A 26,821-nucleotide genomic window follows, 5' to 3' on the forward strand; every position below is an offset into this window, starting at 1 on the left:
AGGCGACTCAGCAGGCCCACCTGGTGCCCCGCAGTCTGCGCAATCGCTGGGAGAACGCGCCCTCTCGCGACCGACTTCGCGCCGCAGCTGGGCCTGGCGCAAACGCCCCCCGGGCGGAGGCCGGCGGCTGCAGGGCCGGGGAACCGGAAGGAGGAGGCAGTGGCGACCCGAGGCTGGGAGAGCGGTGGGGGCGGGGCGCGCCTATATAAGCCCCGTGCGGGGTTGAGGGCGGGCCTAGGTGAGAGCGGCTAAGTCGGCGGAGCGCCTGGCGCCGCAGACCCGGCCAGCGAGGCCTGGGAAGGGAGAGGGAGGAGACTGGAGGAGGAGACGCGAGTGCGGGGTGGCGCCGGTCCACCTCCGCAGCTCTCCTGGCTCCCGCCGGCTTTCGAAGGCGGGCCCGTGCTGCGGCAGCGGCGGCGGCAGCGGCCTCGGCGGCCTGCGGAGGTGAAGCCTGGCTGCCGCGTCCTGGGTCGGCGGCGCGGGGACAGGTGCCGGCCCGCGTGGGTGGGCAGGGTTGGGCGGCCGCCGCCGTGAGTGCAGGGGCGGCTTTGCATCCTCGGGGCGGGGCCCTGGAGGGCAGGTGGCCCGTGCGTCTTACTGCAGGTCGGCCTCCTAGAGGCACCTACAGAAGTGGCTTCGGCGTCCGGAGGACTGTGGGGAGGGCGGGGGTCGCTGCCTTCGGGGCGCCGAGGGCCCGTCGCGTAGAAGCGCCTCTCGCCCGGGCCCTGCAGGGGCTTGGGATCCGCGCCGGCTGCCTGGGGCCTGTTGTGCCCTTGCTTTGAGGATGCTCCTCAAGGGGAGTGGGGGAAATAGCGCCGATGCGCGGGGGTGGAGGGGGAGCTAGGGTCACGGTCGGGGCGGTGTAAGACTCGCCAGGATGAGCTCTTAAACCGGTTGGATGTGAGTGGTTACCGGTTAGTCCAAACAAAACTGAATACCTACTCGGGGCGGTCGCAGCTTCAGAGAGTACCTCGCTCCAAATGTCCAGTAGTGACGGACTTGCCTTATAGGCCCCAGAGCAATTAAAGGGAAGTTAGCATTCTTGTTCAAGAAGTTTCTCTTCACTTAGTGAATGAGAACTCGAAAAGAATTGTGTGTGTTCGGGATTTTCTTTTAAAAGTCGTTGTTAGTGATTGGGGTCGGGGCTGCTGGTGAGGGATAATGTAGAGAGTTTCGAATGGCTGCCTTGTCCCCATGGGGAAGGCTTATTTTTTGTGTGTCATCACTTGACCATAGAAATTATTCAATATGTGGATTGTCCTCAGCTCTGAAGCCACTGCTTGATGAGCGGCTCTTCCTCCCTATGTGGGAAATTGAATTTCTGGAAACGTCCCCCATATTGTAGATTTTTGCCTACGTAAAGGCGCCAGTGCGTGGCACTAATTGCCTTCAAGGTAGTGAAATGGAAGTGTGGTATTTAAAGCATCATTAGGTTTTGAGCTCACTTCTGTGGAAGAGAAGTTTGAGGGCGTGGGTCTAGACTTTTCAGGGAATTTAAAGCCTCTAGTCGTAATTGACTTTTATACTTAGTTATTTTTCTTCCCTCTTTCAGCCTCATCTGTTTCAATGGTGCAACTCTCTTCATCTCCTTTTGGTTACCAGTCACCTTCAGGCCATTCGGCGGAGGGAAAGGAGGGGAATATGAAGTCAGCCAAGCCGCAAGTGAACCACAGTCAGCATGGGGAAAGCCAGCGGGCCATGAGCCCCTTGCAGCCTGCTCTCAGTTCTGCTGCTTCTCCTTCCCAAGCATATGAGACATATATTGATAATGGACTCATATGCCTTAAACACAAAATCAGAAACATCGAGAAAAAGAAGGTAACTTTTTTTTTTTTGCCCCAGCCCTGTATATGCACCATCTTAAATAAGGGTTAAGGAACTGGCATTTTTGCTTTCTATCAGGGCTCATAGGTATTCTTCCTAAAGATTTTTTTCCTGAAGATTTAAGTAACCTTGAGATTTAGCTGGCTAAAATGTACAAGTGGGCTAAATATTGGCTATATTAAACACTTTCTGTTTGATTTGTCAGAATAACTGAATAAAAATATTCTTCATAGTAAAATGATTAGGCATGCTACTGTTGAAATACTTGAAGAGCTGGCTACTTTACATCAGATTAACTCCTTGAGTGTAGTATTAATGTTTCTTTTCATAAATGAGTAATAGTCTGAATTTTTTAGCTTGTTTTCCTTGTGACTTTCTGCAGCAGTTGATATTGCAGTATAGCTGCTGCAGTCTTTGGAAGCTTCAATGATGGTAGAGCCAGAAAATGTTTTAGCACTAATTTTTGTGTTGCTAGGTGATCGTTTAAGATTGGTAGGTGAAAGCATTGTAGAGAGCCTTGTGAAGATACTCAGGGTTATAATCAGCCTAACGTTACAGTAAATGCTGATGTAAAGATCCAAATCATTCTTCATTTCCTGAGTCATGTAGCCTGTGAAACGGTACTGCACGTAGCTTTGTTATGTCATGATTCTCTTTTGCTTGTGATAGTAAGGTGAGTTAATAACTATCTGGACCTAGGAACTCTTAAATATTTTTATGCCAAGACCTAGTTAAACCTTAGGAAAGTTGCTTTTAATAGAGGAGGGTGAAGCGATTTTTAAGAGTCTGGTTGACTCTTTTTTCCTCCCCCTTCTCCCCTCCCTCGGCCCCCCCCCTGCCCCCACTAACACACACACTAGGAAGATAGTGAAGAAAAGCCAGTTACTAGTAGCTTCTCTGTAGCCCTAGCTCTCACCAGTTGTCTTTTGAATGCATGCAGTTGATCACAAGTGTGATAAGGTGAGTGTGCCTGGGTCAGCACAAATTCCCTGCCACTGTGGGAAATTAGTCAAAGCAGGATCTTTTGATAGAGACTCATTAATGTCTTACCCCAGGTGGAGGAACTACATATATATGTATAATTATGCTCTTCAGTTTAACTATAGTGCCTCTTTAATTTTGAATACCAATCTGGTCAGTACTTATACATTTGTTTCAAGCTTCTGGAAGGGCATTTTAAAGCTATCAAGCCAATATGGAAGGAGCCTAAACATTGCTTTTAGAATACCATAAAGGGTCATGTCATTATTATGTGGACAATAAATGCAATTTGTTTGTCATCTATTTACTTAAATATCAAATTTTATATGAAAAATAGCTTCAAGTTGAGGCTACTATAATTCTAGAAAAGAAGTATTTTACATTTCTGTACTTCCATTAGGAAGTTTCCTATTGAACAAATGCCTACATAATTCAACAGGTAACAGTTTCAGTATGAGGTTAGAGTAGGACTTCTCAGTCTCAACACTATTGACATTTTGGGCTGGATAATTCTTGGTTGTGGGGGGCTGTCCTTTGCACTGTAGGATGTTCAGCAGCATCCCTGGCCTCTACCCACAAGACGCCAGTAGCACCTTCTTCCTCTCTCCCATCCTCCAAGTTGTGATAACCAAAAATGTCTCCAGACATTGTCGTATATCCTTGGGGGACAAAATTTGCCCCTGATTGAGCACCACTGGGTTAGGAGCATATGATTGATTAAATCCCTGTGTGTCACGTAGTCTAATTATAATTATAGAGGCCATTAAGAGAAAAGGGTTTTATTACTGCTTAACTTCTGTAATTCCAGACTAATGTTGATTGTGTGTAATATTATTTTCCCTGACTGGAACTCACCTACAATTGCTGCTTGCCTCGTAGTAAAATGTTATTCTTACAGATTGATAGCTAACTTCAAGAACTTTGTTTTCATAAGGAACAGTCTGGTATTTAGTTTGTTTCAGAATTTTATATCAGGTTGTAGTAGATACAAGTTTCTCTTTTGTAGCTCAAACTGGAAGATTACAAGGATCGCCTGAAAAATGGAGAGCAACTTAATCCAGACCAGTTGGTAAGTGGTTTATGATCCTTTGGCCAGACCTACTGATTTTCTTTTCTTAGTAAAACTCTAGATGAATTTGGGGGAGACCAAAGATTTGATAGGCTAAAAAAGAAGAGTGAGAATCCACTGGATATTTCAAAAGACTTTGTCTTCACCTATTAGATCTCATAGCTTTGACTTTACTTCTTTTGCACTAGTAGATGGTTTACGGATGGGTGTGTGTGTTGTCAAGTAAGAGGGAAAATGTAGCCTATCACTGAGAGTTAACGTATGGATTTAAATTAACCTTTCACTAGAGTGGACTAAAGGAGAAGAGCAGGGAATCATCTAGCTTTCTACTTTTCTAAACCTAACATCTCTGCTCTGAAATATAAAAGAATATTCACTACAGCTTGCCTTGGTTTTCTCTAGTTGCTTCCCCCTAATTCCTTTGATGGTTTCTCCCTGCTTTTCTATCCTGAATTGCCATGTTCCTTCTCAGGAGGCATGTTTATCTGATAGATAGATGTTGGGCTTTTTTTTTTTTTTTTTTTTAAATCTTACTATAAATATTTACTATTCACCACATTTAAAAATATTGTTTACCTTGCCCATGGTATACCTGGTAATTGCAAATTTTATCTAATGTGGTGAAGGAGAGTTTTTGCAATATGGAAAATTTAAAAGATGCTTTATTGATGTTTGCCATTTTGACCTGATCACATCTCCTGGCTAAGATGGGGACAAAATTAATCTAAAACTTATTCAATCTAGCTTGTAGATCTATTGTATTTTATCTTTTTTAACTAAAATTTTTGGTTGTGAATCATAGGTCCTGGTATTCAAGGGCTTTTCCCTTGCCATATTGGCTGTTCTTCACTGACCTCGAATTTTTGTGATGTAGTAAATTACAGTTTTGCTGAGGCACAGATTTGAATTGTCTGAGCTCCGAGAATGATGGGCTTAGATAGCTGGTGAAAGGACTTAGCTGGACATTTCAGCGTTTCAACATGGCTTTGTTTTTAAGTAGTCATGGTATATTCGATAACTTTTAAAGCGATGAAACTTCCCTTTGTGTAAATACCCTTGGAGGAAATGTTCTGTTACAGTAGTGTTTTTGACTTTGGGGAAACATAGGAGATGGGAGTGGGGAGGTTGGTGGTTCTCATGATAGCTCTGTAAGAAATGTCGAGGGTATGCTATATTTCAGAGCTCCAGCCAGGTAAACTTTAATCTCAGCATTTCATTACTGCCTTCACAACTACATGTTGCTTCTAGAGTATTAACTTGGAATTTTTGGGTAATATCCTGACAAATGCCAAATTTATATTGCCAATAGATGAGTCCTCTGAACTCTAGATTCTTATGCCCAGTTGTCTTTGACATTTTTGACTTCATTTTGCTTCCCAGAACCTGTTCCTCCTTTAACCTTCACTATGTCAGTTAATGGCTTGATGAATTGGAAGGATGGAGTTGCCCAAAACCTTGGAGAATTTCTCGTTTTTCTCCTCATACCTCATATCTAGCCCATCAGCAAGTCTGGTCAATTCTGCCTTCAAAATAAATCCAGAAACAGACCATTTCTCATAAATTCTGCTTCTGCCTTCGTGTTCCACACCACATCACCTTTCATCTGCATTACTGTAACAGCTTCCTCACAGGTTTTTCTATTTCTGCTCTCTATCCAAGTCTATTCTTAACATAGTAGCCTCAGTAATTCTTTTCAGATACAAGTCAGATGGTCATTTCTCTGCTCAAAAGTCCCTCCCTATTGGTTCCCATCATGGTGGCAAAATGTCCTATAAGGCCCTACGGAATATGCTCCCCACCTCCTTTTGCATCTTTATTGCATTTCCTGCACTTCTGTTTCTTGCTGGCTTCATCCCAGCAACACTGGCCTTCTTGCTGGTCCTCAAACATCCCAGCCACACTTCTACTTCGGGGCTTTTGCATGTGCTGTTCTTACGGCCTGGGATGCTTTTTTCCCAGATGTCTAAATGGCTCCATTCCCAACCTCCTTCAGCTTTTTATTTGAAGGTCATCTTAGTAACGCATGTCCTGACAATACCATACCTCCATTCCCCCATTCCCACTCTTTTGCTCCCTTCCTTGCTTTAATTTTCTTAATAAAAGTGCTTCTCTGACAAACTGTAAAGTTTTATCTCTCCTTCCCTTACACTGTAAGTTCCATTAAAGTAGAGATTTTTGTCTGTTCACTGTTGTTTTCCTAGTACTTAGAATGGTTTATAGCATATGGTAGGCATTTAAATATTTATTACATATAGACTTACTAAATATAAAATGATTGAATGTTAGGTTTTTAGGTGTGATTAAGTATATAGTTAGTGGTACTTTTGAGAAATAACATCTCCTCATACAAGGAATATATATTTAAGGTAGAAATTTAGAAAATGCAGATGAGTCAGAAGAAAAAAAATCTATAATCTGACCCCTCAGAACTGTCGTCAGTAGTATAGTACTTAACTTAAAAGCTCTAAGTTTAGTTTTTAAAGTTGGAAGTAATTCACATAGTTTAGAAACCAGGAAATATTTAAAAAGATAACAGTTTTTCTTTCACACTGTCCTTCCTCTGTTCATTTCTCATCTTACAAAATAATGATTCTAATAGGTTACTTTGTATTTGTCCATAGTTTCTTTAAGCCTGTATACAGTTTAGCTTAATATAGATACTTCTGGGGCCTTTATTTTTGCTTCTTTTTTTCTTAGTGTACTTTATTTTTTGGGCAGCTTTAGGAATTGATCCGACAGTAGAGAGAATTCCTGTATACCCCTTGACCCCACTACACACGCACAGCCTTCTCAGCTGTCACCGTTCCATACCAGAGTGGTACATTTGTTACAATTGAACCTACATTGACACGTCATCATCAAAGTCCATAGCTTACATTAGCGTTCAACTCATTCTGTGGGTTTTGACAAATATGTAATGGCATGTATCCATTGTTATAGTAACATACAGAATAGTTTCACCGCCCTAAACATCTGTGCTCTGCCTGTTCATCCTTTATTAATATGGTGTCAGTGTTACCATAATACTTTAAAGTTTGGTTGAAATGTTCTAAAAACTGTCAGCCTGGTTCTTTTTTGGGTGGGAGTGCTTTGAAAGTATTCTCCATTTTTTCTTTGAAAATTGATCTATTTAGATATTTATTGTTTTTGGAGTCAACTTTTTACAACTTTTCCTTGAAAATCACTAATATTTCATCCAGTTTTAAAAAATTATTTGCAAAGATTGGGACAAAGTAATTATTTATAAAAGCCTATTTCTGTATTACTTTGTTTATTTCTAACTTTGTGTGGTTGTATTTCCTCGTTTACTCAATTAAGTTAGTGAGTATCTTAAAAAAATTCTTTTTTAAAGCCAGCTTTTATTTTTCCTCTCCTACGCCTTTTATCTTTGTGCTTTCCTTTGGTTTATTTGCTTCATTTTCTATCTTTAAGCTGAGTGCTTAATTTGTTTCCTCCCCCCCCCCCAATAACCTATATGTATTTAAAGCTGTGACTATTACTTCAAGCACTGCTTTAGCTGATACTATAGATTTGATTTGATACTGTTTTCGGTATTGTTGGCTAGAAATTTTGTAATTCAGTTTGTATTTCTTCTTCAACCCAACAGATATTTGTAATACTGTAAATAAAGCTTTCTATGATCTGCATGATTATATGTGCCTAGCTAATGTAACTTCTTTTGGTAGTAACTCTTAAGTAACCTGTTGAGACTAAGCTATAGACTTCTAAGATTTCACTATTGCTAACATAAACTTAGATTTCTCCTTTAAAATGGTAAGAAAAGTGTCTTAATGAAGTTTTTTAGAGTCCCATTTGTAACTTTAATATCTATTTTGATTCAGGTCTGGATTTGAAATGGAGAACCGAGGCTCAAGTGAGTGCTTGAGCAAGAGGCAAGGGTACTTGATGCTTTCAGCTGCTAATACCTGTAGTCTAGGTCAGAGCTTTTGGGAGCTGGTACCAAGATACTGGCAGAGGGGTTTGAATAAAGTAGTTGGATTTGAGAGGTAATATCAACATAGCTTGGCACTGTGTAGGAATAGAGAGAAGAACCAAGAGTGGTTTCCAGGTTTCTGGCTTGAACAGTTGGGTGGATGGCAAAACCATTTATTGGGCTTGGAAACACTGGGAGAGAAGAATGTTTTGGGAGGATGGGATAAAGAGCTCAATTTTGGACCATTGATTTTAATGTGCCTGTGAAACATTAAAGGGTGAGATAACTAGTAAGTATTTATGAGAAGGTCTGGAGCATAGAGAAGTTTAGTCTACAGATCTATCACCTGTATGGCTGCTAATTGAAGCCATGAGAAAAGATGAGACTATCACGGGTGAGAGTATAGAAAGCAGAACAGAAGCGTTAAGACAGAATGCTAAAGAAATCTGACATTTCATGTTTGGATAATAATGGCTAAAAATATTGATAGTGAACTTACTTTGGGTCCAGGCATCATTCTGAGTGATTTATAAACATGAAATCATTTAAATTGCACATCTCTGTGATGTAGGTCCTATTATCTTTATAAGTGATTAAAAACTGAGGTGAGAATAGTTAATGGAAAAATTGCCAGTAAATAAAAAGCTGGAGAAATGGGAAGTTAGTGTTACAGAAAAAACAAGGGATCTTAGTAGAGCAGGAGGATGCCTTTATGTTGAAGTCTTCTGAGAAGTTAACCAAAATGAGAGCTCTACAAGATCCATAGGTTTAAAGGATGGGACTGACATTGCTGACTTTAGCCAGGACAGTTCTGGTGGAATGGTGGAAACAATTCAGGTTGATAAGGGCTGATGAGGAAATGGAAACTGTAGGCATTTTTGATGTATGTCTGAGACTGGAAGGACGTGGTTGCCAGAAAGGCACTTTTTATTTTTCTTATTTAGGTTGGGGGAGACTTGAACTTGTTCAATGCTGGTTTCAGCATCAACAGAGAGGGAGAGGCTCAAGACATTAAAGAGGGAATCAGAGTAAGACCTCCGGGGCTTCCCTGGTGGCGCAGTGGTTGAGAGTCCGCCTGCCGATGCAGGGGACACGGGTTCGTGCCCCTGTCTGGGAGGATCCCACATGCCGCAGAGCGGCTGGGCCCGTGAGCCATGGCCGCAGAGCCTGCACGTCCGGAGCCTGTGCTCCGCAGCGGGAGAGGCCACAACAGTGAGAGGCCCGCGTACCGCAAAAAAAAAAAAAAACAAAAACAAAAACCAGAGTAAGACCTCCCATGAAGGCAGAATTGAATACGATCAGGGCACAGGTGGAAGGACATCTCCTCCACTATATAAAGAAAGAGAGAAAGAAAGGAAGGAGGGATCCACATTTGATAATGGCAAGTCGAGGTAGTTCCCATTTGATTTTGCTTTTCTTGAGTCAAAGTTAATACCATTTGGGAGTAGATATGAAGCGGTATTCCTTTTTAGTTTTACATCCCTTTGAGGACTGTATGATATGGTTATGTTATCTGTGCATTCTTGGTTCTATATTTGGAAGGCCTCTCTACCTGTTTTATTAAGAAATATGTAGTCCAAACAAAGTATTGCATGTAAGTTACAATGCATAATAAAGCAAGTGTCAGAACCCACTACTCAACCCAAATAGTTTATTACCAACAACACTGAAGCTCCTTTGCAGAACTCTTTCCTGTAACCTGACCTTGAAATTTTTCCCCCTCATTCCCTTCCTTTTGTTTTAACAGGACTAATTTGTTGTCCTTAAATCTGTTAGGGTTGCTTTTTTGAAACTTATGATAAATGTTATACTGTATAATCTTCAGTTTATCATTTTTACTCATTATGTTTAGGATTTTTATATTGATGCAAGTAGCTATATTTCATTTGCATTTCTCTACTTAGTAGTAGTCTGTAAATAGATGGATGTTTGAGTTGTTTATTTTTTGGCATTCTACTTTGATTGGGCTTATATGTGTTATTGAGATACAGGTGTAAGATTTCTTCAGGGTGTATACCTATCATTGGATTGTAGGGTATACCCATAGTTAACTTCATAATAAAAATGTTAAACTATTTTCCAAAACTATTGTACCAGTTTATGCTAAGACAAGTAGTACACAGGAGTTCCTATTCTGTACCTTTATAAAGACGTAGTACTATCAGATTATTTTAAAAACAGCTTTATTGAGGTATCATAAATATAACAACCTATTGTGAATGTACAATTCAATAATTTATAGTAAATTTGTAGAGTTATGCAGCTATCACAACAATCGAGTTTTAGAACATTTCTATAACCCCTTCAAGTTCTCTTTTGTGCCCTTATTTGCTTTCTATCTCTATAAATTTGGCTTTTCTGTATATTTCATATAAAATAAAGTCTTGCATCTGGCTTTTTTGACTTACCATTATGTTTTTGAGGTTCATCCATGTTATAGCATGTATCAGTAATTCATTTATTTTTATTGCTAACTAGAATTCCTTTGTATGGTTATAACACATTTTGCTTATCCATTTACCAGTTGCTGAATATTTGGATTGTTTTTATTTTGGGCTATAATGAATAATGTACTATATAAATTTACTTACAAGTCTTTAAGTGGGCATATGTTTTAATTTCTTTTGGGTAGATACCCAGAAGTGGAATATTATATTATTTTAACCATGGAGGCTTTGTAACATGCCTTTGTCTGATTGGACAAGTTCCCCATCTTGTTCTGTTTCATAATGGCCCTTTGAGGTAAAGTCCCACAAAAAAAATAGATAACTAATGAGAACCTGCTTCATAGCACAGGGAATTCTACTTCACTGTACAGTAGAAACTAACACAACACTGGAAAACAACTATACCCCAATTAAAAAAAAAACAAAACAACCTACCCCTTCTCTAATTATCATCTTTGTTCATCTGTGAAATCTCAAAGAAAATTTCCCTTTTTAAATTTACAGGGAATTCCCTGGAAGTCCAGTGGTTAGGACTCTGCACTTTCACTGCTGAGGGCCTGGGTTCAATCCCTGGTTGGGGAATTATGATCCCTCAAGCCGCACGGTGTGGCCAAAAAAAAAAAAAAAAACAACAATATTTCTGTCACAATACTTAATTTGTCTGTTATAGGTAATTATTTACAAGTCTCTCCTACCATAGTACAAATTTCTTGAGGTTGCTTTCATCTGTGTGATTCTCACTGTGCTACTTGTATAATATATTTGTGTAGTGAATGAATATTGACAGAGGAATCCTATTGGCTCAGTGCTCTTAAAACCCACAGGCCTCTCTGACCTTAGACTTTATAGATAGTCAGCTTTATTATTATTATTATTATGGTTCAGATTTCTAGCATAAACAATTGAATTTTTAAATTTAACTTTATGTAACTTCTATTAAATACTTTCTCCTTACTTTTTTTGAGTATGTATAGGCTAGTTCCTAAAGTCTTAAATCTCCTTTGCTGTTATTAAGGAACCTATTTTGAGATACTTGTACTTAGAAGTTCACAGAATTGATTTTTTTTTATCCTGTTCGGTAGGAAGCAGTTGAGAAATATGAAGAAGTGCTACATAACTTAGAATTTGCCAAGGAGCTTCAGAAAACCTTTTCTGGACTGAGCCAAGATGTGAGTATGTTTTCTTTGCTTTTCCTAAAACGAATTTAACCACTGATCTTGAAGAAAATATCAGTGTCTGATAATGGTGTTTGGTTATTGTTCATCTAATTCCTGCTGATATTTTATTGGGGGAGGTGGGGTGGAGTATAGTTTCTGAAGAACTAGTGTTTTCAGATTTCTAGAGTCTCAACACAAATGTTATCTGAATATGAGGCACTGTGGAATTACGGAAATCATTGAGAAGGGGAATGAAAACTATTTTGACACATACATTTATTAAAGACATTTTAGAATATAGGCTTGAAAATTTATATTACATAGGCTTGTAAGTTTAGCGTTATTGGTAGACTCTTCTTGTGAGCGTGGTAGTTATTACCAGGAAAATTTATGGTTCATCTTAAATTTAAATAGCGTTAAGTCTGGTCCCACTGCTTGTTTCAGTTGCTCTGTGTTGGCAACTCAAACTTTTCTCTTCCACAGATTTAATCAGTAATTAATAGTGAAGTCTTAAGCATTCATTAATGAAGTATTCTTCATTGTTTTAGAATCTTAGTGTTAGATGGCCCTTTAAAGATCATGTTCTACCAACTGAGGAAATAATTTGGTGAATGCATTTCTGAGATGGGGAGCGTGCCTCATAAGATAGTCTTTTCTACTTTTTGGATATTTTCTTGTTTGGCGAATTAAAATTCTCTTCTCCATTCCTGTGGCATCAAAAAAGAACAAATAAAAAAATAAAAACCCCAAACCATCATTCTGAAGCTGAAGACAGCTGCCATCTTAATCCTTGTAAAATATAGTTCTGAGTTGCTCTCTTCTGGATGTCTGACTTAATTAACTTTTAAAAGGTATTGTGAAACCTAAAATAGTGTAGTATAGAGACACTTCCTTCTGTTTTCTGGATAATTCTGTTAATGCAAGTCTAAGATGATATTAGCTTTGTTATCCATAGCACACTTTAACTCGTGTTTACTTATTCATCACTTAATTATAATACTTTCTGTTAGTTTCACAGTTGTTAAATACTTCTAGGCTATTTTATTTAATTTATTTTTTTAATTTTTATTTATTTATTTATTTTTAGGCTATTTTAGATACAATACTTCTGAGTCATTTTTTTTTCTTGTGTGATTGATTCCCCATCCCCCCACCCCCCATATGTTAAGTTTTGGTCCATTGTGCTAAAAAAAAGATCTTTTATATCTGCCTTCTGGTTGGAGGTTTGAAGTATATTTTTATAATACTTAAAAATTTCTGTTAACTATCTTTTGTGATTTACCCTATCAAATTTTCGTTTTCCACTCAGGTGTTTTTTTTTTTTCAATGTATGATGTTCTTTTTAGATTTAAATCTTTTTTAAAACACCATCCATGTGCCAGGCACCTATGGAGGTTCACTATTTTTTTTTTTTAATAGATTTATTTATTTACTTTTGGCTGCGTTGGGTCTTCATTGCTGTGTGCGGGCTTTCTCTAGTTGTGGCGAGTGGGGGCTACTCATTGTGACTTCTCTTGTGGCGGAGCACGGGCTGTAGGTGCCCGGGCTTCAGTAGTTGTGGCACGTGGGCTGTAGAGCAGAGGTTCAGTAGTTGTGGCGCAGTTGCAACTAAGCACGGGCTTAGTTGCTCTGTGGCATATGGGATCTTCCTGGACCAGGGTTGGTACCCATGTCCCCTGCATTGGCAGGCGCATTCTTAACCACTGCACCACCAGGGAAGTCCAAGGTTCACTATTTTTATAGCGAAGTACCTTCCAGCCTAGGAATTTGGGGGCTTTTTTTTTTTTTTTTTAAACTAAACTCTTTTGTCAGACCTCTTCTATGATAGCCTGTTTTGCAGTTTGTGTAACATTTTCTTCTTTCCCTTCAAACTAAAGTTGGAAGCCTTCAGCCCACCACATCTCTCTTTATCTTCATGATATGAGCTTTGTCCTTTGGGGATTTATCATTCTAAGTCATGGTTCAGAAAATAAATTTTATGGTTCGGTGCTATTGCTTGACAGCAGTTTACTTCGTATCTTCTTCTTTCTAAATCAGTTTTCAACTGAAAGAAGAGAAGTAACCTGATTTCTTAGTTTCCACATAAATAAGAATAGGCTGCTGTCAGTGGTTTTCATGACATCTGATTATGACCTAGGAGACAGCATGTTTCTTACTTGATACCTGATAGAATCGATAAATATTTGAGGTCCTGTCATGTGTCAGACTCTATGCTGGGTACTAGTGATATACTGGTGAACAACAGAGATATAGTCCCTGTCATCATGGAGCTGAAGCGTAAGGGGGATGCAGCTAAAGAAAAAGATAAGCCTTTCATGTAACAGATACTTTGATAGGGGAAGTTCAGGGTGACCTGAGCCCATAAGAACACCTAATCCAACCCTGGGAGGTGGCCAAAGAGAGATCTGAGGTAATCATGTGATATAGTCCTGAAGATGTCCTCAGCACCAATTGCCTTTTCTTATACCATCATGAATCTGTGTCCAAGGGAATCCCAATGTCTTGGAGAGCTAGAATTGCCACCTCTATCGTCTTTCCTCCTCAAGCAGAAGCTGAGTTTGGTAAGTGTTATTGGTGTAAGTCCATATTAAGGTCTTGGAAAAAGCTTTTCTGAGCCTTTGCCGTCTTGAAGAAAATACCCTTGCCCATGTAACCCCCAACCAGTCCATTTCTCACTCTTAAAATTTTATCTTCAGCCATTGTCTCTTGTTCCTGGTAGTAGCACAAGTCATATTTATTAAGTTGCTTTCATACCCTGTAGAAAGGAATTAATAATGCCATAATGAATCTTTTTCCTGAGGGTTTTTTTTTTAAACCCCCATCTTGATTAGGATTTATGAACATTTCTTTTGTAGAGTTTTAAATGTTGATGCTGAATCAAAGTACTTTAACTCATCTTTAGGAAAATTCTAAAAGTTTTTTTTTGTTGTTGTCTTAATTTTCATACCTTGGAAACTATCCAGTACGATGGAAACATTACAGACAGAAAAACACCTATGGGGAGAAGAGGCCTTTTGTGTTTCTCAGTGGAAATAGATGGTACTTTTTGTTATTGGTATTTTATAAATGAGAAGCCACTTTTGGGACCCACGTATTATATCAGACTTTAAGGTTTTACAGTTGTAAGCTTTAGAGTAGACTTGGAGCTGCTCAGTCTACACACACACACACACTCACTCACTCACTCACTCAGTCATTTGAGGGAAAACTTACATTCCACTAATTTTCCATGTGTGTTTCCATGACAAACTATTATGAAAATCTCTCTCAATTTTCCTAAAAAAACCCCTGTTTGCTGTGGCTGTTTTTTGGCATTACATTTGTAAGACATTTTATTTCTGTTTGGTTTTCAATTCCTTATGCTTTAAGCAGTCTTCTTTGGTTGGTTGAAAATTAACCATTTTAAATACTCTTCCCCTGGAACATAAGATTTAAAAAAGAACCCAAACTAAACTGAAGCATTTTCTTAAAATATTTAGCCTAAAAAGGCTTGGTATACATAATATGGAAAAGTAAAACCTTGTGATTAATATGGACATTAACGATAGGTACTTTGCTTCTCATCATGGTGATAGTAGAGGTACTAGATTCAGCCTGGGGTTGGGAGTCACATATTTGGACTTCTTTAGCTTTGATTAGCTGAGACAAACCAGCTAAGTACTCGGTGACTTCTTTAGCTCAAAAAGCAAGCAGGGCCTCCCTGGTGGCGCAGTGGTTGAGAGTCCGCCTGCCGATGCAGGGTACACGGGTTCGTGCCCCGGTCTGGGAGGATCCCATATGCCGCGGAGCGGCTGGGCCCGTGAGCCATGGCCGCTGGGCCTGCGCGTCCGGAGCCTGTGCTCCGCAACGGGAGAGGCCACAACAGTGAGAGGCCCGCATACCGCAAAAAGAAAAAAAAAAAAAAAAAAAAAAGCAAGCAGGCAGTTAAATGACCTTGTCAGTTTCACAGTCAGTGTTATATATTTGAGATTTATCATCTAATTTCAACTCTTTGGGATTGTACTTTTGTAGACTAATGGATTGCTAGTATGGGTTGTGGAGAGTTGTCAGCCTTAATTAGCGTTTGTTTTCACAGCTGCTTAAAGCACAGAAGAAAGCCCAGAGAAGGGAGCACATGCTAAAACTTGAGGCTGAAAAGAAAAAGCTTCGCACTATACTTCAAGTGCAGTATGTATTACAGAACTTGATGCAGGAACATGTACAGAAAGACTTCAAAGGGGGCTTGAATGGTGCAGTGTATTTGCCTTTAAAAGAACTTGACTACCTCATTAAATTTTCAAAATTGACCTGTCCTGAAAGAAATGAAAGTCTGAGGTAAGTTCATGAAAATATTTTCCTGAAACAGGACACATAACACTTTAGTCTAGCTTTTCAGCATGTATATATGTATATGTATGTGTGTATGTGTATATATATATATATATATATATATATTCAGCTTTGGAAACGTTGGCCTGCCCAGACTCTCACGAGGTTGATAGCCTGTCTAGTAAGAAAGTGAATTTGAATGATCTCATTGACTTGCTTCTTTATTTCAACACTGATTTTTAAAATGTCTGATCAAGTTTTAACCTTATATAGGTATTAACCATAATACTAATTATGAATTTTTTTGTAATTATATCAGGTTGTTGTGTTACCTGAGAGTCTTTGCCTCCTTACTACTGCTGTACTTAAGTGGAGGTGAATAAAATTTAACTTGATTAGTATCACTAAACTGTCAAAGTAAGAATTATTTAGTGTTCTTCTTAGGCTGTGAGTAAATACTGAGAAACAAGTCTGATAATTTAAAACATAAAACCAGCAAATTGAGGCAACCCAGTTTTTTTCTCCTACAGTATCTATTTACTGTTTTTGCTTAGATGGAGTAAATCAGCTAATGAGCAGAAGCTCTATGCTTTTGGTTTGTTAGATACAGGTTGTTTCAATGCTGTGTCTGTTAGCCATGCAAAAGCAGTTAGATTTCAACTGCTTTGGAAATTAGCCCTATCAGTGCAGGAAGAAACCTGATAAAACTCTTAATTACCTATATATAGCCATATATATATATATTTATTCCCATCCCAATAGTCTATTCCATCATCATTACCTATTTGGATGCTTCCTTCTCTTGCTTCACTTTGGTAGATCCAAGGAATGTAGCTTACTTTAATATGTGAAATGTAAGTGAAACAATTTGAAAAATGAGCTGCTCTCTTTAAAGACAAATGCAGCTCTTAATGTTTCCATTCCACGGTTTTTTCTTTATTTTTTATCTAGGGCATATACTTGATAATGAAGGATACCACACTGATTGCTTTAAACTCTTTTTGGTCTATTCCTTAATAGCTGTATTTGGTAAAATCTTTATTTTGTTGTTTTAATGAAAAATGCTTACATTTGAAATCCATAAATGGGTATTTAGTCATCTTTATAAAATTTCAATTTTTCACTTCCAAAGAGTAAAAAAACACAAAACTAACCTTGAATGTCTTAATTGTTGATGGGTTATATTGTATAAATTGTACTGCTCCATATATAAATATATGTGCCTCTAAAGCCACTTTGTTCTGCTGCTGCTTTTCCTTGTCAGTGTTGAAGACCAGATGGAGCAGTCATCCTTGTACTTTTGGGACCTTTTGGAAGGTAGTGAGAAAGCAGTGGTAGGAACGACATGTGAGTTTTCTCTACTCTGGACTTATGCAGTAAATACTAAACTTTATATCTAGGAGTTTAGTATGATATTGAGGGCCAAAACTGTGTCAGTCCATCAGAACTTACATGTCTGACAATACTAGATTCATCGGCAGAATGATATCTTTGTTTAGTTCTGTTAAAAGCAGCTATTGTACAATTGTACTCGCTAAAATGGAGCCTAGGGAGAGTTTTGAGGTGATGAGTCACTGTGATTTGGGAACAAGGGCTAGGGACTAGTGCTTGACCATTTTGGGGTTCAGTTCTCTATTGTGCGTGGTAGTACCTGTTCTATTTACAAATCTTAAATCCACATATTGTTAATATCAAGGCTTATCTACCAGATCTGCTTAAGAAAATAAGAATGATTTGGCTACGTAGTCTATTGAAACATTGTTGTCTATTGGTCTGGAAATGATCTGGAGAGAAAGAGTCCTTTTGGCTTCCTAGACAGGCTTTGGCCAAATGACCAAGTACAAATGTTTGGCCATGAAGTACAGAGTTTTGTGTACTAGTGTAGGATAATGAAAACTCATTGGAAGCTGGTAAACATTTTTGTTACTAGTGATTGCTTCCTTTTTAAAAATATTTAAGTATGAATAACTATCTCAATTTCTAAGTCCTTTCAAGTTTAAACCACAGAAATTTATTGCTTGGCTAGAATGCAAAATGATACAAACACTTTGGAAACTAGTTTGTTAGTTTCTTATAAAATTAAGCATGCACTTACTATATAACCAAGCAATTACCCTTCTAGTACCGGAGAGAATTGAAAACATACATTCACATGAGTACTTGTACATGAATGTTCATACCAGCTTATTCAAAATAGTCCCAAATTGAACACAGCCCGGATGTACACCAACTGATAGTTAATAAACAAAATGTAATATATTCATGCAATGGAATCTACTCAGCAATGAAAAAAGGAATGAACTATTGATACTGCAACAGCATGTATGAATCTCAAGATAATTATGCTGAATGAAAGAAGCCAGACAAAAAATGAGAACATATTGTATGATTCCATTTATATGAAATTCTAGAAAAGACATAACTAGAACCATAGCAGGTCAGTGGTTGCCAGGGAGTAGGGGGAGGAGATTGATTATACAAGGGGCATAAGGGAACTTTTTGAGTTGTTTAAAATGTTCTGTATCATGGTTATGGTGGAAGTAACATGACTGTTAACATCTGTTAAAACTGTATACTTAAAATGTGAATTTTGTAAATTATACCTCAAATTTGATTAAAAAAAAAAAAGGTCATCTGTGTCATAGTATTCCTGTGAAAGGAATAGTAGACCCAATTTAATGTGCCTTATGGCACAGACATCATCATAGTAGACCCAAATCAAATCTGCTTAATTTGGAAATTGTGTTTTTAGTGGATATTAAAAATAGAATAGACTTTAGACCTATTTATGGTACAGTGACTTTAATAACATCATTTTAAGATTTTTCTTGATCATCAAATGGTGATGTGCTAGGAGTGAAATATAGCATAACTCAAGAGTAAAATCTTAATCATGGAATTTTTATACTTTAAAAATTCTTTAGAGGTTGTCCAAAATAGCTTTTTCTAAAGTTTATGTTTGAGGAACTGTGTTGTTTATTTTTCTTAAAGCCTAATTACTTGGGGAAGGTAGAGTAATTGCTTTTTGTGATGTCTTGGGGGCAGATGGGAGAAATCACTTTTCTCCCAGCTCAGGGAATAGATGTGTGCTTTTATAACATACTAGATAAAGTCCTTCATTGGAGTCTCTGATTTTTAGCCATTTTTCAAATGGTGGAAATGGAGGCCCAGGGAAACTTAAGTGACGTGCTAAACTTTGGGATTCTGATTTTTAAAATTTATATTGATTCAGCATGACGTAACGATGGACTGCATATTTCCTTTTCATGGTACGACCAGTTCTTTGAACACCCCCAGTGTAGACTGTTATAATGACATACTACAACTAGGATAAAATTATATTAGGATTTCTATTCCAAATAATTTGCCATGAACTATTAGGCTATGTGATAACTAAGTCTTAATCACTCTTTCTTAGACAAACACATGAAAGATCTACTATCTAAATTGTTGAACTCAGGCTATTTTGAAAGTATCCCAGTTCCAAAAAATGCTAAGGAAAAAGAGGTATCATTGGAGGAAGAAATGCTAATAAAATCAGAGAAGAAAAAACAATTATCGAAGACTGAATCTGTCAAAGAGTCAGGTTTGTTGTGACCTCTGAAATTCTTTATAGTGGTTGCATTTTTAACACTTAACCAAAATGAGTTAAATCATTGTAAAATGATTACTTTATTTTAATTTTATTTTCTACATGCATGGAAATCTTTACTTGCCCCAGGATAAGCCTAGATTTAGGACACATCTCTAGGCTTTACTACCATGATTTGCAGAGTCAACCTTAATAGAAACATTAGGTTATACTTTGTTACAAGAGAGTACACTGTTAAAATGAGGCATTTATGGAATTTGAATTCTTTGTTAAACTATTAAAGTTTAACTCTTTGTTAAACTATTAAGATCATTCCATTTAAAACCGTTGTTTAAAATGTGAGTTACAGTACATTCCAATACTGTATAGAGCAAGAATGTAAATAATCTAAGGTTAACATATTGATTTAGGAAAAAAATTGCCAAAATCAGTAAAAGAAATAATATTTTTCAAAATTCCACTTTTCTTGGGGAAGAAATACTTTGAGGAAATGGCACCTTTGCTATTTATTGTTGAGGCTGGATTTATTTAAGAAATATTACTTCTAAGGAGGTAGTCCAAGCAGGCTTCTGGTAGCCACTAGCAAGATTCGAGTATTTCTCGTTTACCCCATGGCACCAGAGCTATAAATCCAACTTGAAAGAAGCTGTGTTTGTGGGTAAGAGGAGATAGTCCTATTTTCAATCAGAAATCCGTTTTTAACTATAACCTGACTTCAGAAAAGTGTCCTATGTAAGCAGAGCTACTAGCTTCAACTAGCCTCAGACCACATGCTTTTGACCAGCACCCAATAGTGAGAATTACGCCTGCCCTGAATGTACTTAATTGCACTATCCTTTTTCTGTTACTACTCTGAAATTTGTCGCTAGAATGAATTACAGTGTAATCAGTCTAAAAACTTGTAGTTTACCTAGTACTTATTTAATATTCCTTTTATCTTCCCAGAGTCTCTTATGGAACTTGCACAGCCAGAGATACAACCACAAGAGGTAAGGTACCGAAAGGTAATTTTCAGTCAGTTGTGGTTTTTGAGACTTTTGTATATTGTTGGGGTTAGGAGCTAAGGCTTTGGAGCTAGACTGCTTAAGCTTGAATCCTGGCTCTGCAGCTTATTAGCTTAATGACTTTGGGCAAGATATGTAGCCCAGCTGTGTCTGTTATCCTCCTACATAAAATGGGGATAATAACAGTGCCCGCCTCATATGGTTATTGTGAGGTTTGAAGGAGTTAAATCTGAATTACTTACAATTTGGCCTGGCACGCAGAACGGCTCAAGTGTTAGCTGGTGGTGGTGGTGGTTTTGGTCCCTGTATTGGAATTTGAAGATGGGTGGGATTTTGCTCTTTCCAGAATTTACTCATATTGGTAATAGAAGAGGGCATTTGTTCTCTTTCTGAAGTGACATCGGAATTCATGGAAGCCGAAGAGAATGGAAGAAGCAAAATCACAGTATGATTGATATATAATGGGAATAAAGAAAAGGCTGGTAATTCAGGAAACATAAGGCTTCAGTGTAAAGAGTAGGACTTTGTGTAGTTGAACTACCCTCTGCCTTAACTTGAAGGGAGTCAGGTGGTCCTAAGCCTGGCAGAGGCAGAGTAACCTTGGTAAAAGAGCCTGAGTCGAGCAAATGTGGCACCACGGTGTGCACTGCTTACCAGTCTTAGGTGAATCAAATAATAGGTTGCTACTTTTGAAGTAGACTTTTGAAGTTTGTCTTTCTGTTAATTGAGGGGAAAGGAATGGACATAAAAGTAGAATACTCTTTTCAAGTAGGATAAGGTCACAAGTTTCCTGTTAGCACAGTGGCTCAGACCAGTGTACATAGGAGTTCAGTATTCCCTTCAAGGTCTTCTACAGACTGTGACTTGAGCACGTTTTCCCTGTGGTTTAGTTTCTTAACAGACGCTACATGACAGAAGTAGATTATTCAAGTAAACAAGATGAAGAGCAATCTTGGGAAGCAGATTATGCTAGAAAACCAAATCTCCCCAAATGTTGGGATGTGCTTACCGAACCAGATGGTCAGGAGAAGAAACAGGAATCCTTCAAGTCCTGGGAGTCTTCTGTGAAGCACCAGGAGGTATCAAAGCCTGCAGTTTCCTTAGAACAGAGGAAACAAGAGATTCCAAAACTCAGGTCCACTCTGCAGGAAGAGCAGAAGAAGCAGGATGTCTCGAAAACCAAGTCAACTCCTAGCCAGTGGAAGCAAGAAGCTCTTAAATCCAAAGTGGGATACATTCAGGAGGAACAGAAGAAGCAGGAGACACCAAAGCCTTGGCCAGTTCAGCTGCAGAAAGAACAGGATCCAAAGAAGCAAACTCCAAAGTCTTGGACACCTTCTGTGCAGAGTGAACAGGACATCACCAAGTCATGGACCACTCCCATGTGTGAAGAACAGGATTCAAGACCACCAGAGACTCCAAAATCCTGGGAAAACAATGTTGAGAGTCAAAAACACCCTTTAACACCACAATCACAGATTTCTCCAAAGTCCTGGGGGGTAGCTACAGCAAGCCTCATACCAAATGACCAGCTGCTGCCCAGGAAGTTTAATACAGAACCCAAAGATGTGAGTTGATTTGTATCAGTTTGTTCCTATCAATGTAGGCATAAATAGAGATTTGTGGTAGTGATAATTTAAAAGTTCTCTTTAGGAAAAGATCAGTAAAACCCATGGTTTTTTTTTTTTCCGGTACGCGGGCCTCTCACTGTTGCGGCCTCTCCCGTTGCGGAGCGCAGGCTCCGGACACACAGGCTCAGCGGCCATGGCCTCACGGGCCCAGCCGCTCCGCGGCATGTGGGATCTTCCCAGACCGGGGCACGAACCCGTGTCCCCTGCATCGGCAGGCGGACTCCCAACCACTGCGCCACCAGGGAAGCCCCCCATGTTTAATTAATGTATTAAGTATTTCACTTAGCTCTTTAATGCATAATTTGTTTTCCCTAGAAAATTGGAAGCAGATTTAATCTGTCATTTGCGCCTAGCCTGAAGTGAAATTTCCACAATTAGAAAATATTGTTTTAATGCTCAAATTTTAATGACATGATACAACATCAAAATAGTGGATAGTTCAGGAAAGACAATAATGTTGAAGAAGTGAGAAACGTAAATGCATGTCGAAAGGCAGGAGACCTTTTTCTGACAGAAGTTACATTTTTCTGTATTCTCTTCCTTCTCTTTCATTTATAGTCACTCAGATTAGCCTGTCCTCTTTGAAGAGGATACAGATGGTCAGGAGGAGAAACAGGAATCTTTCATGTCCTGTTTCAGAAGAAGCAGTAGTTGGGGAAGGATCTGAATTAGTTATCTATTTCTGTTTCAAAAGAATTTTCTGCAGATGAAAAGTATAGGCATTAAATATTCTGTAATTAGGTTTTGGAGTATGAGATTTAGTTCAAATATAAGGCCTCATTCTGCTAGTGATAAATAAGCCATGTCAGTAAGATAAGAAGCCTTATAATGAGTAATCTTGCATACAATGCTAGTTAGTGTTGTCTCTTATTAAAGTATAAGTTATTTACCACTGTTTCATTGCACACTTCGTTGAAGACTTGTTACCACCTTGTTTGCTAAGAAATGTGAACTTGCTACCCTCCCAGTGTTCTCCATATACATCTAGTAGTGTTCCCTGCACTTGCACGCCATTTTAGCCAAAGGCATGCCTGGAAATCTTTGGTCCTCTAACAGTTTGAAAAACATTTTGCTAAGGACCTACTTTATTGCACAGGGAACTAACTATACTAAATATTTTGTAATAACCTATAAGGGAAAAGACTCTGAAAAAGAATACACACACACACACACAAAACTGAATTACCATGATGTACACCTGAAATTAACACGATATTGTAAATCAACTATACTTCAATTAAAAAAGGTGGGGGGAGAAAAACATTTTGCTTAGGGAATTCAAAGCATTGCATTTTATAAAGTACCCCTGCCTCAATTCTACCTTATGGGAAGAGGATTTTAGAATTATTTGTCTCCTTTTATTTTCCTTTCTTCCTCTTTAAGTGGTAATACAATTTTAGCTTCTTCCTGACCCTGCAGAAGATTGATAGCCTTTTTCATTAACTAGATATCATATGACAGTAATTGTAATACAACAACTATTTTGAGAGATTTATATCTAAAAACCCACTTTAATACCTCGGTAAAGCTGTTTAAAACACCGCAGTTAAAAATTCCACTAGGTATAGCAGTGCTGAACGTTCACTGTACCAGAACATTGATGCCGGCTGTTTGCTGAATAGTATTTAAAATTAAGGGTGTGTAATTGGGAAGGCCAAAACTCATTTAATGTGCCTTATGGCGCAGACATCACCATATTGAAGTTACAGGGTCTCTCAGTGACTGAGAGGACGCTTCTCTGTATAGTAGAGTATTTGCCTCTGTCTGTATTGCAATCTCAGCTGTTCGGAACATGACCAAGTACTGTCAAGGGCAAAATAGAGTTCAGAGCCAAAAGACTAGATAACGTGAAATAAATCACTAAAGTTCATACTTTTCTCTTAAAAGAGCCTTTCATATATTCCCTTAGGGTCTATTAACAGTTATTTTATGACGCTGTTGACAAGCTTAGCTGTGTGACTTCCCAGTGGATTAGAAGGTGGAGAAGTGGAGCTGGTAGGGACAGGCTTGCTGATGCCTGTAAGACACAACCATAAACATGGGGTCTATTTCAGGGTATTCAGCAGCCTTAAGAAATGTAGCAGGAGGGCGAACCACCTTCTAAACATCAGTAGCCCCCTCCCCTGCAGAGTGTACCTACCGTATAACAGAATATAATAGTATATTTCCTCAACTCTAGGATATACATGTATATGTTTTTACATCTTACTGTTTCTGAAATCAGATACGTGTTAAAAATGGGATGCATATTTAATGTGGTAGTAGTAATTTTGTTCCCTGGAGAAAAAAATCATGTGTTTTATATTAGAGTCAGTGGCATCTTATCATAGAGGACACAGGGTAACTGATGTCCATAACGAGAGAACTTCTATCACGGAAGGTCTGTTGCCCTGGGCCTTCCCTTTAAAAAGATGATGTTTAGAAACATTTCCCATTAAAATTGTTCTGAAGGAGGAAACATGTAAAGTTTGCTGAAATTACTTAGAAAACGCATTTATGTGGAAATTCTTTACCTGAGATAAACCTGTAAACGAGCACTGCTATGTGTTTTGATTACATTAAGATGTAGTGATAAGCTTAGTTTCTTGAATTAGGCTTTTGAATTTGAATTTCACTCTTATACATCATGGGTTTATCTTACAGGTGCCTAAGCCTATGCATCAGCCTGTAGGTTCTTCCTCTACCCTTCCAAAGGATCCAGTATTGAGGAAAGAAAAACTGCAGGATCTGATGACCCAGATTCAAGGAACTTGTAACTTTATGCAAGTATGAGTCATTATTAAGTGAATCTTAAATGATAGTCATGGGGCTACTAGCTTCTGATCTGAAGCATTAAATGAAGTTGTTAAGAGCATAGACTCTGGTGTCCAGAATGAGTACAAATCTCAGTTCTGCCACTTCCTAGCTCTGAGAATTTAGGCAAGTTACTTAACTGTCTGCCTCAGTTTCTTTTTTGAAAAAATGATAATAGTTCCTATTCCTGTTTGTTGTGAGTAATAAAATGAATTAAACATGTAAGAAGCTTAAAGTGCTCAAATGATATTGCTGCTGTCGTGTGTAGATAATCATAAGACATTCATTATGACACATGCTAAATTCTGTCATACAGACTCTTACAGAATTTCAGAATAGTATGGTATTACTGAGGGATGAAGTAGGCAGATAAGAGATCTTTGTGTAGTAAAAAGATTTTGAGCTTTGGAATTAGACTTGCATTTAAATCCTCTTCTACCAGTTACCAGTTGTATAATCTGTGGCAAGTTATTTAACCTCCAACCTTCTGCTTATTTGTAAAGTGAGGGAATTGCATACCTCTTCAGATTATTTGATAAATAAAAGACCTAAAATGATCACTGTAAGTATATAAGTTAAGTACTCAAAACATTGGAAATATTTTTAGGATAACCAGGATAGGCAGATGGGAGAAGAGAATGCCTTCTTGTCATGAAAGTCTCTAAGAGCATGAGTTAGTTTAGTGGTTGAGATAAAATAATTAGACCCTCTCATAAAATAATTAGACCCTCTCACTGGTTATAATAAAAATGAGGGCTCAGTCTATGCTAGGATTAACGTTTAAGACTTCAAGTCTGGAGTTTTCTTTTCCTAATTTGGCCTTAGAATTACTATTAGAGTTTTAACACTTGATACAGTCTTTTTTAAAAAAAATAATTAATTAATTTTTGGCTGCATTGAGTCTTCATTGCTGCACATGGGCTTTCTAGTTGTGGTGAGCAGGGGCTACTCTTTGTTGTGGTGTGCAGGCTTCTCATTGCAGTGGCTTCTCTTGTTGTGGAGCACGGGCTCTAGGCACTCAGGCTTCAGTAGTTGCAGCACGTGGGCTAAGTAGTTTCAGCTTGCAGGCTCTAGAGCACAGGCTCAGTAGTTGTGGTGCACGGGCTTAGTTGCTCCGTGGCATGTGGGACCTTCCCGGACCAGGGCTTGAACCTGTGTCCCCTGCATTAGCAGGTGGGTATTTAACCACTGCACCACCAGGGAAGTCCCGACACAGTCTTTTTTTTTTTTTTTTAAATAAATTTATTTATTTTATTTATTTATTTTTGGCTGTGTTGGGTCTTCGTTGCTGCGTGTGGGCTTTCTCTAGTTGTGGCAAGTGGGGGCTACTCTTCATTGCGGTGCGTGGGCTTCTCATTGTGGTGGCTTCTCTTGTGGAGCACAGGCTCTAGGCATGTGGGCTTCAGTAGTTGCAGCATGCAGGCTCAGTAGTTGTGGCTCTAGAGCACAGGCTCAGTAGTTGTGGTGCACGGGCTTAGTTGCTCCACGGTATGTGGGATCTTCCTGGACCAGGGCTTGAACCCGTGTCCCCTGTGTTGGCTGGCAGATTCCTAATGACTGCACGACCAGGGAAGCCCCTGACACAGTTGTAAGGTTTGACAGTTACTTTAGATTTCGTTTTTAATTCTCAATTTCTTCTCCTATAAAGACTAAGTTATTAACATCTTGAGATGGTTATTAGCTAGATTCCTATAGCTAATAAGCAGTTGACATCATAAATAATTTAATGGTAATAGCTTTACCAACAAATGATAATCTTTGTTTTCACTCATTATTTAAACTCTTGTCTTTAGGAATCTATTCTGGATTTTGACAAACCTCCAAGTGCAATTCCATCATCACAGCCGCCTTCAGCTACTCCAGGTAGCCCAGTAGGTATGTCCTCATTCTTAAGACTTGTTAGACCTACAGCTGTTTTTCCAATTACTTCTTTTACATATAATTTTACTCTAGATTATCTTAAGGTTAAACTATGTCTGTGTGTTAACTTTTTCTAAATGTGTACATATGTTATCAGAGTTACATACGGGTAAATTACCATGAGGATGTTAGTGTACTTAACTGACCTGTTTGCATTTTAG

At 38.6% G+C, this 26,821-nt stretch overlaps 1 protein-coding gene across 18 annotated transcripts in view; it reads left to right on the forward strand.

Moving 5' to 3' along the window:
• The first annotated feature begins 202 nt into the window (after positions 1-202).
• The window catches only part of CAPRIN2 (caprin family member 2), a 41,995-nt gene continuing 15,376 nt past the window's right edge, over positions 203-26,821 (forward strand). For 7 of the 18 annotated variants that reach the window (XM_082634766.1, XM_082634765.1, XM_082634767.1 and 4 more), the window contains exons 1-11: positions 335-444; positions 1,553-1,818; positions 3,812-3,874; positions 11,338-11,424; positions 15,488-15,726; positions 16,985-17,067; positions 19,139-19,306; positions 20,258-20,301; positions 21,207-21,884; positions 24,591-24,713; positions 26,534-26,615. In XM_082634766.1, coding sequence (XP_082490892.1) covers positions 1,567-1,818; positions 3,812-3,874; positions 11,338-11,424; positions 15,488-15,726; positions 16,985-17,067; positions 19,139-19,306; positions 20,258-20,301; positions 21,207-21,884; positions 24,591-24,713; positions 26,534-26,615 — 1,819 coding nt within the window. In that variant the 5' untranslated portion in view covers positions 335-444; positions 1,553-1,566. The other 11 variants (XM_082634770.1, XM_082634771.1, XM_082634755.1 and 8 more) reach the window with 6 other exon arrangements.

Source organism: Mesoplodon mirus, assembly GCF_964341445.2.
Source record: "Mesoplodon mirus genome assembly, chromosome: 11".
NCBI lineage: Eukaryota > Metazoa > Chordata > Mammalia > Artiodactyla > Ziphiidae > Mesoplodon > Mesoplodon mirus.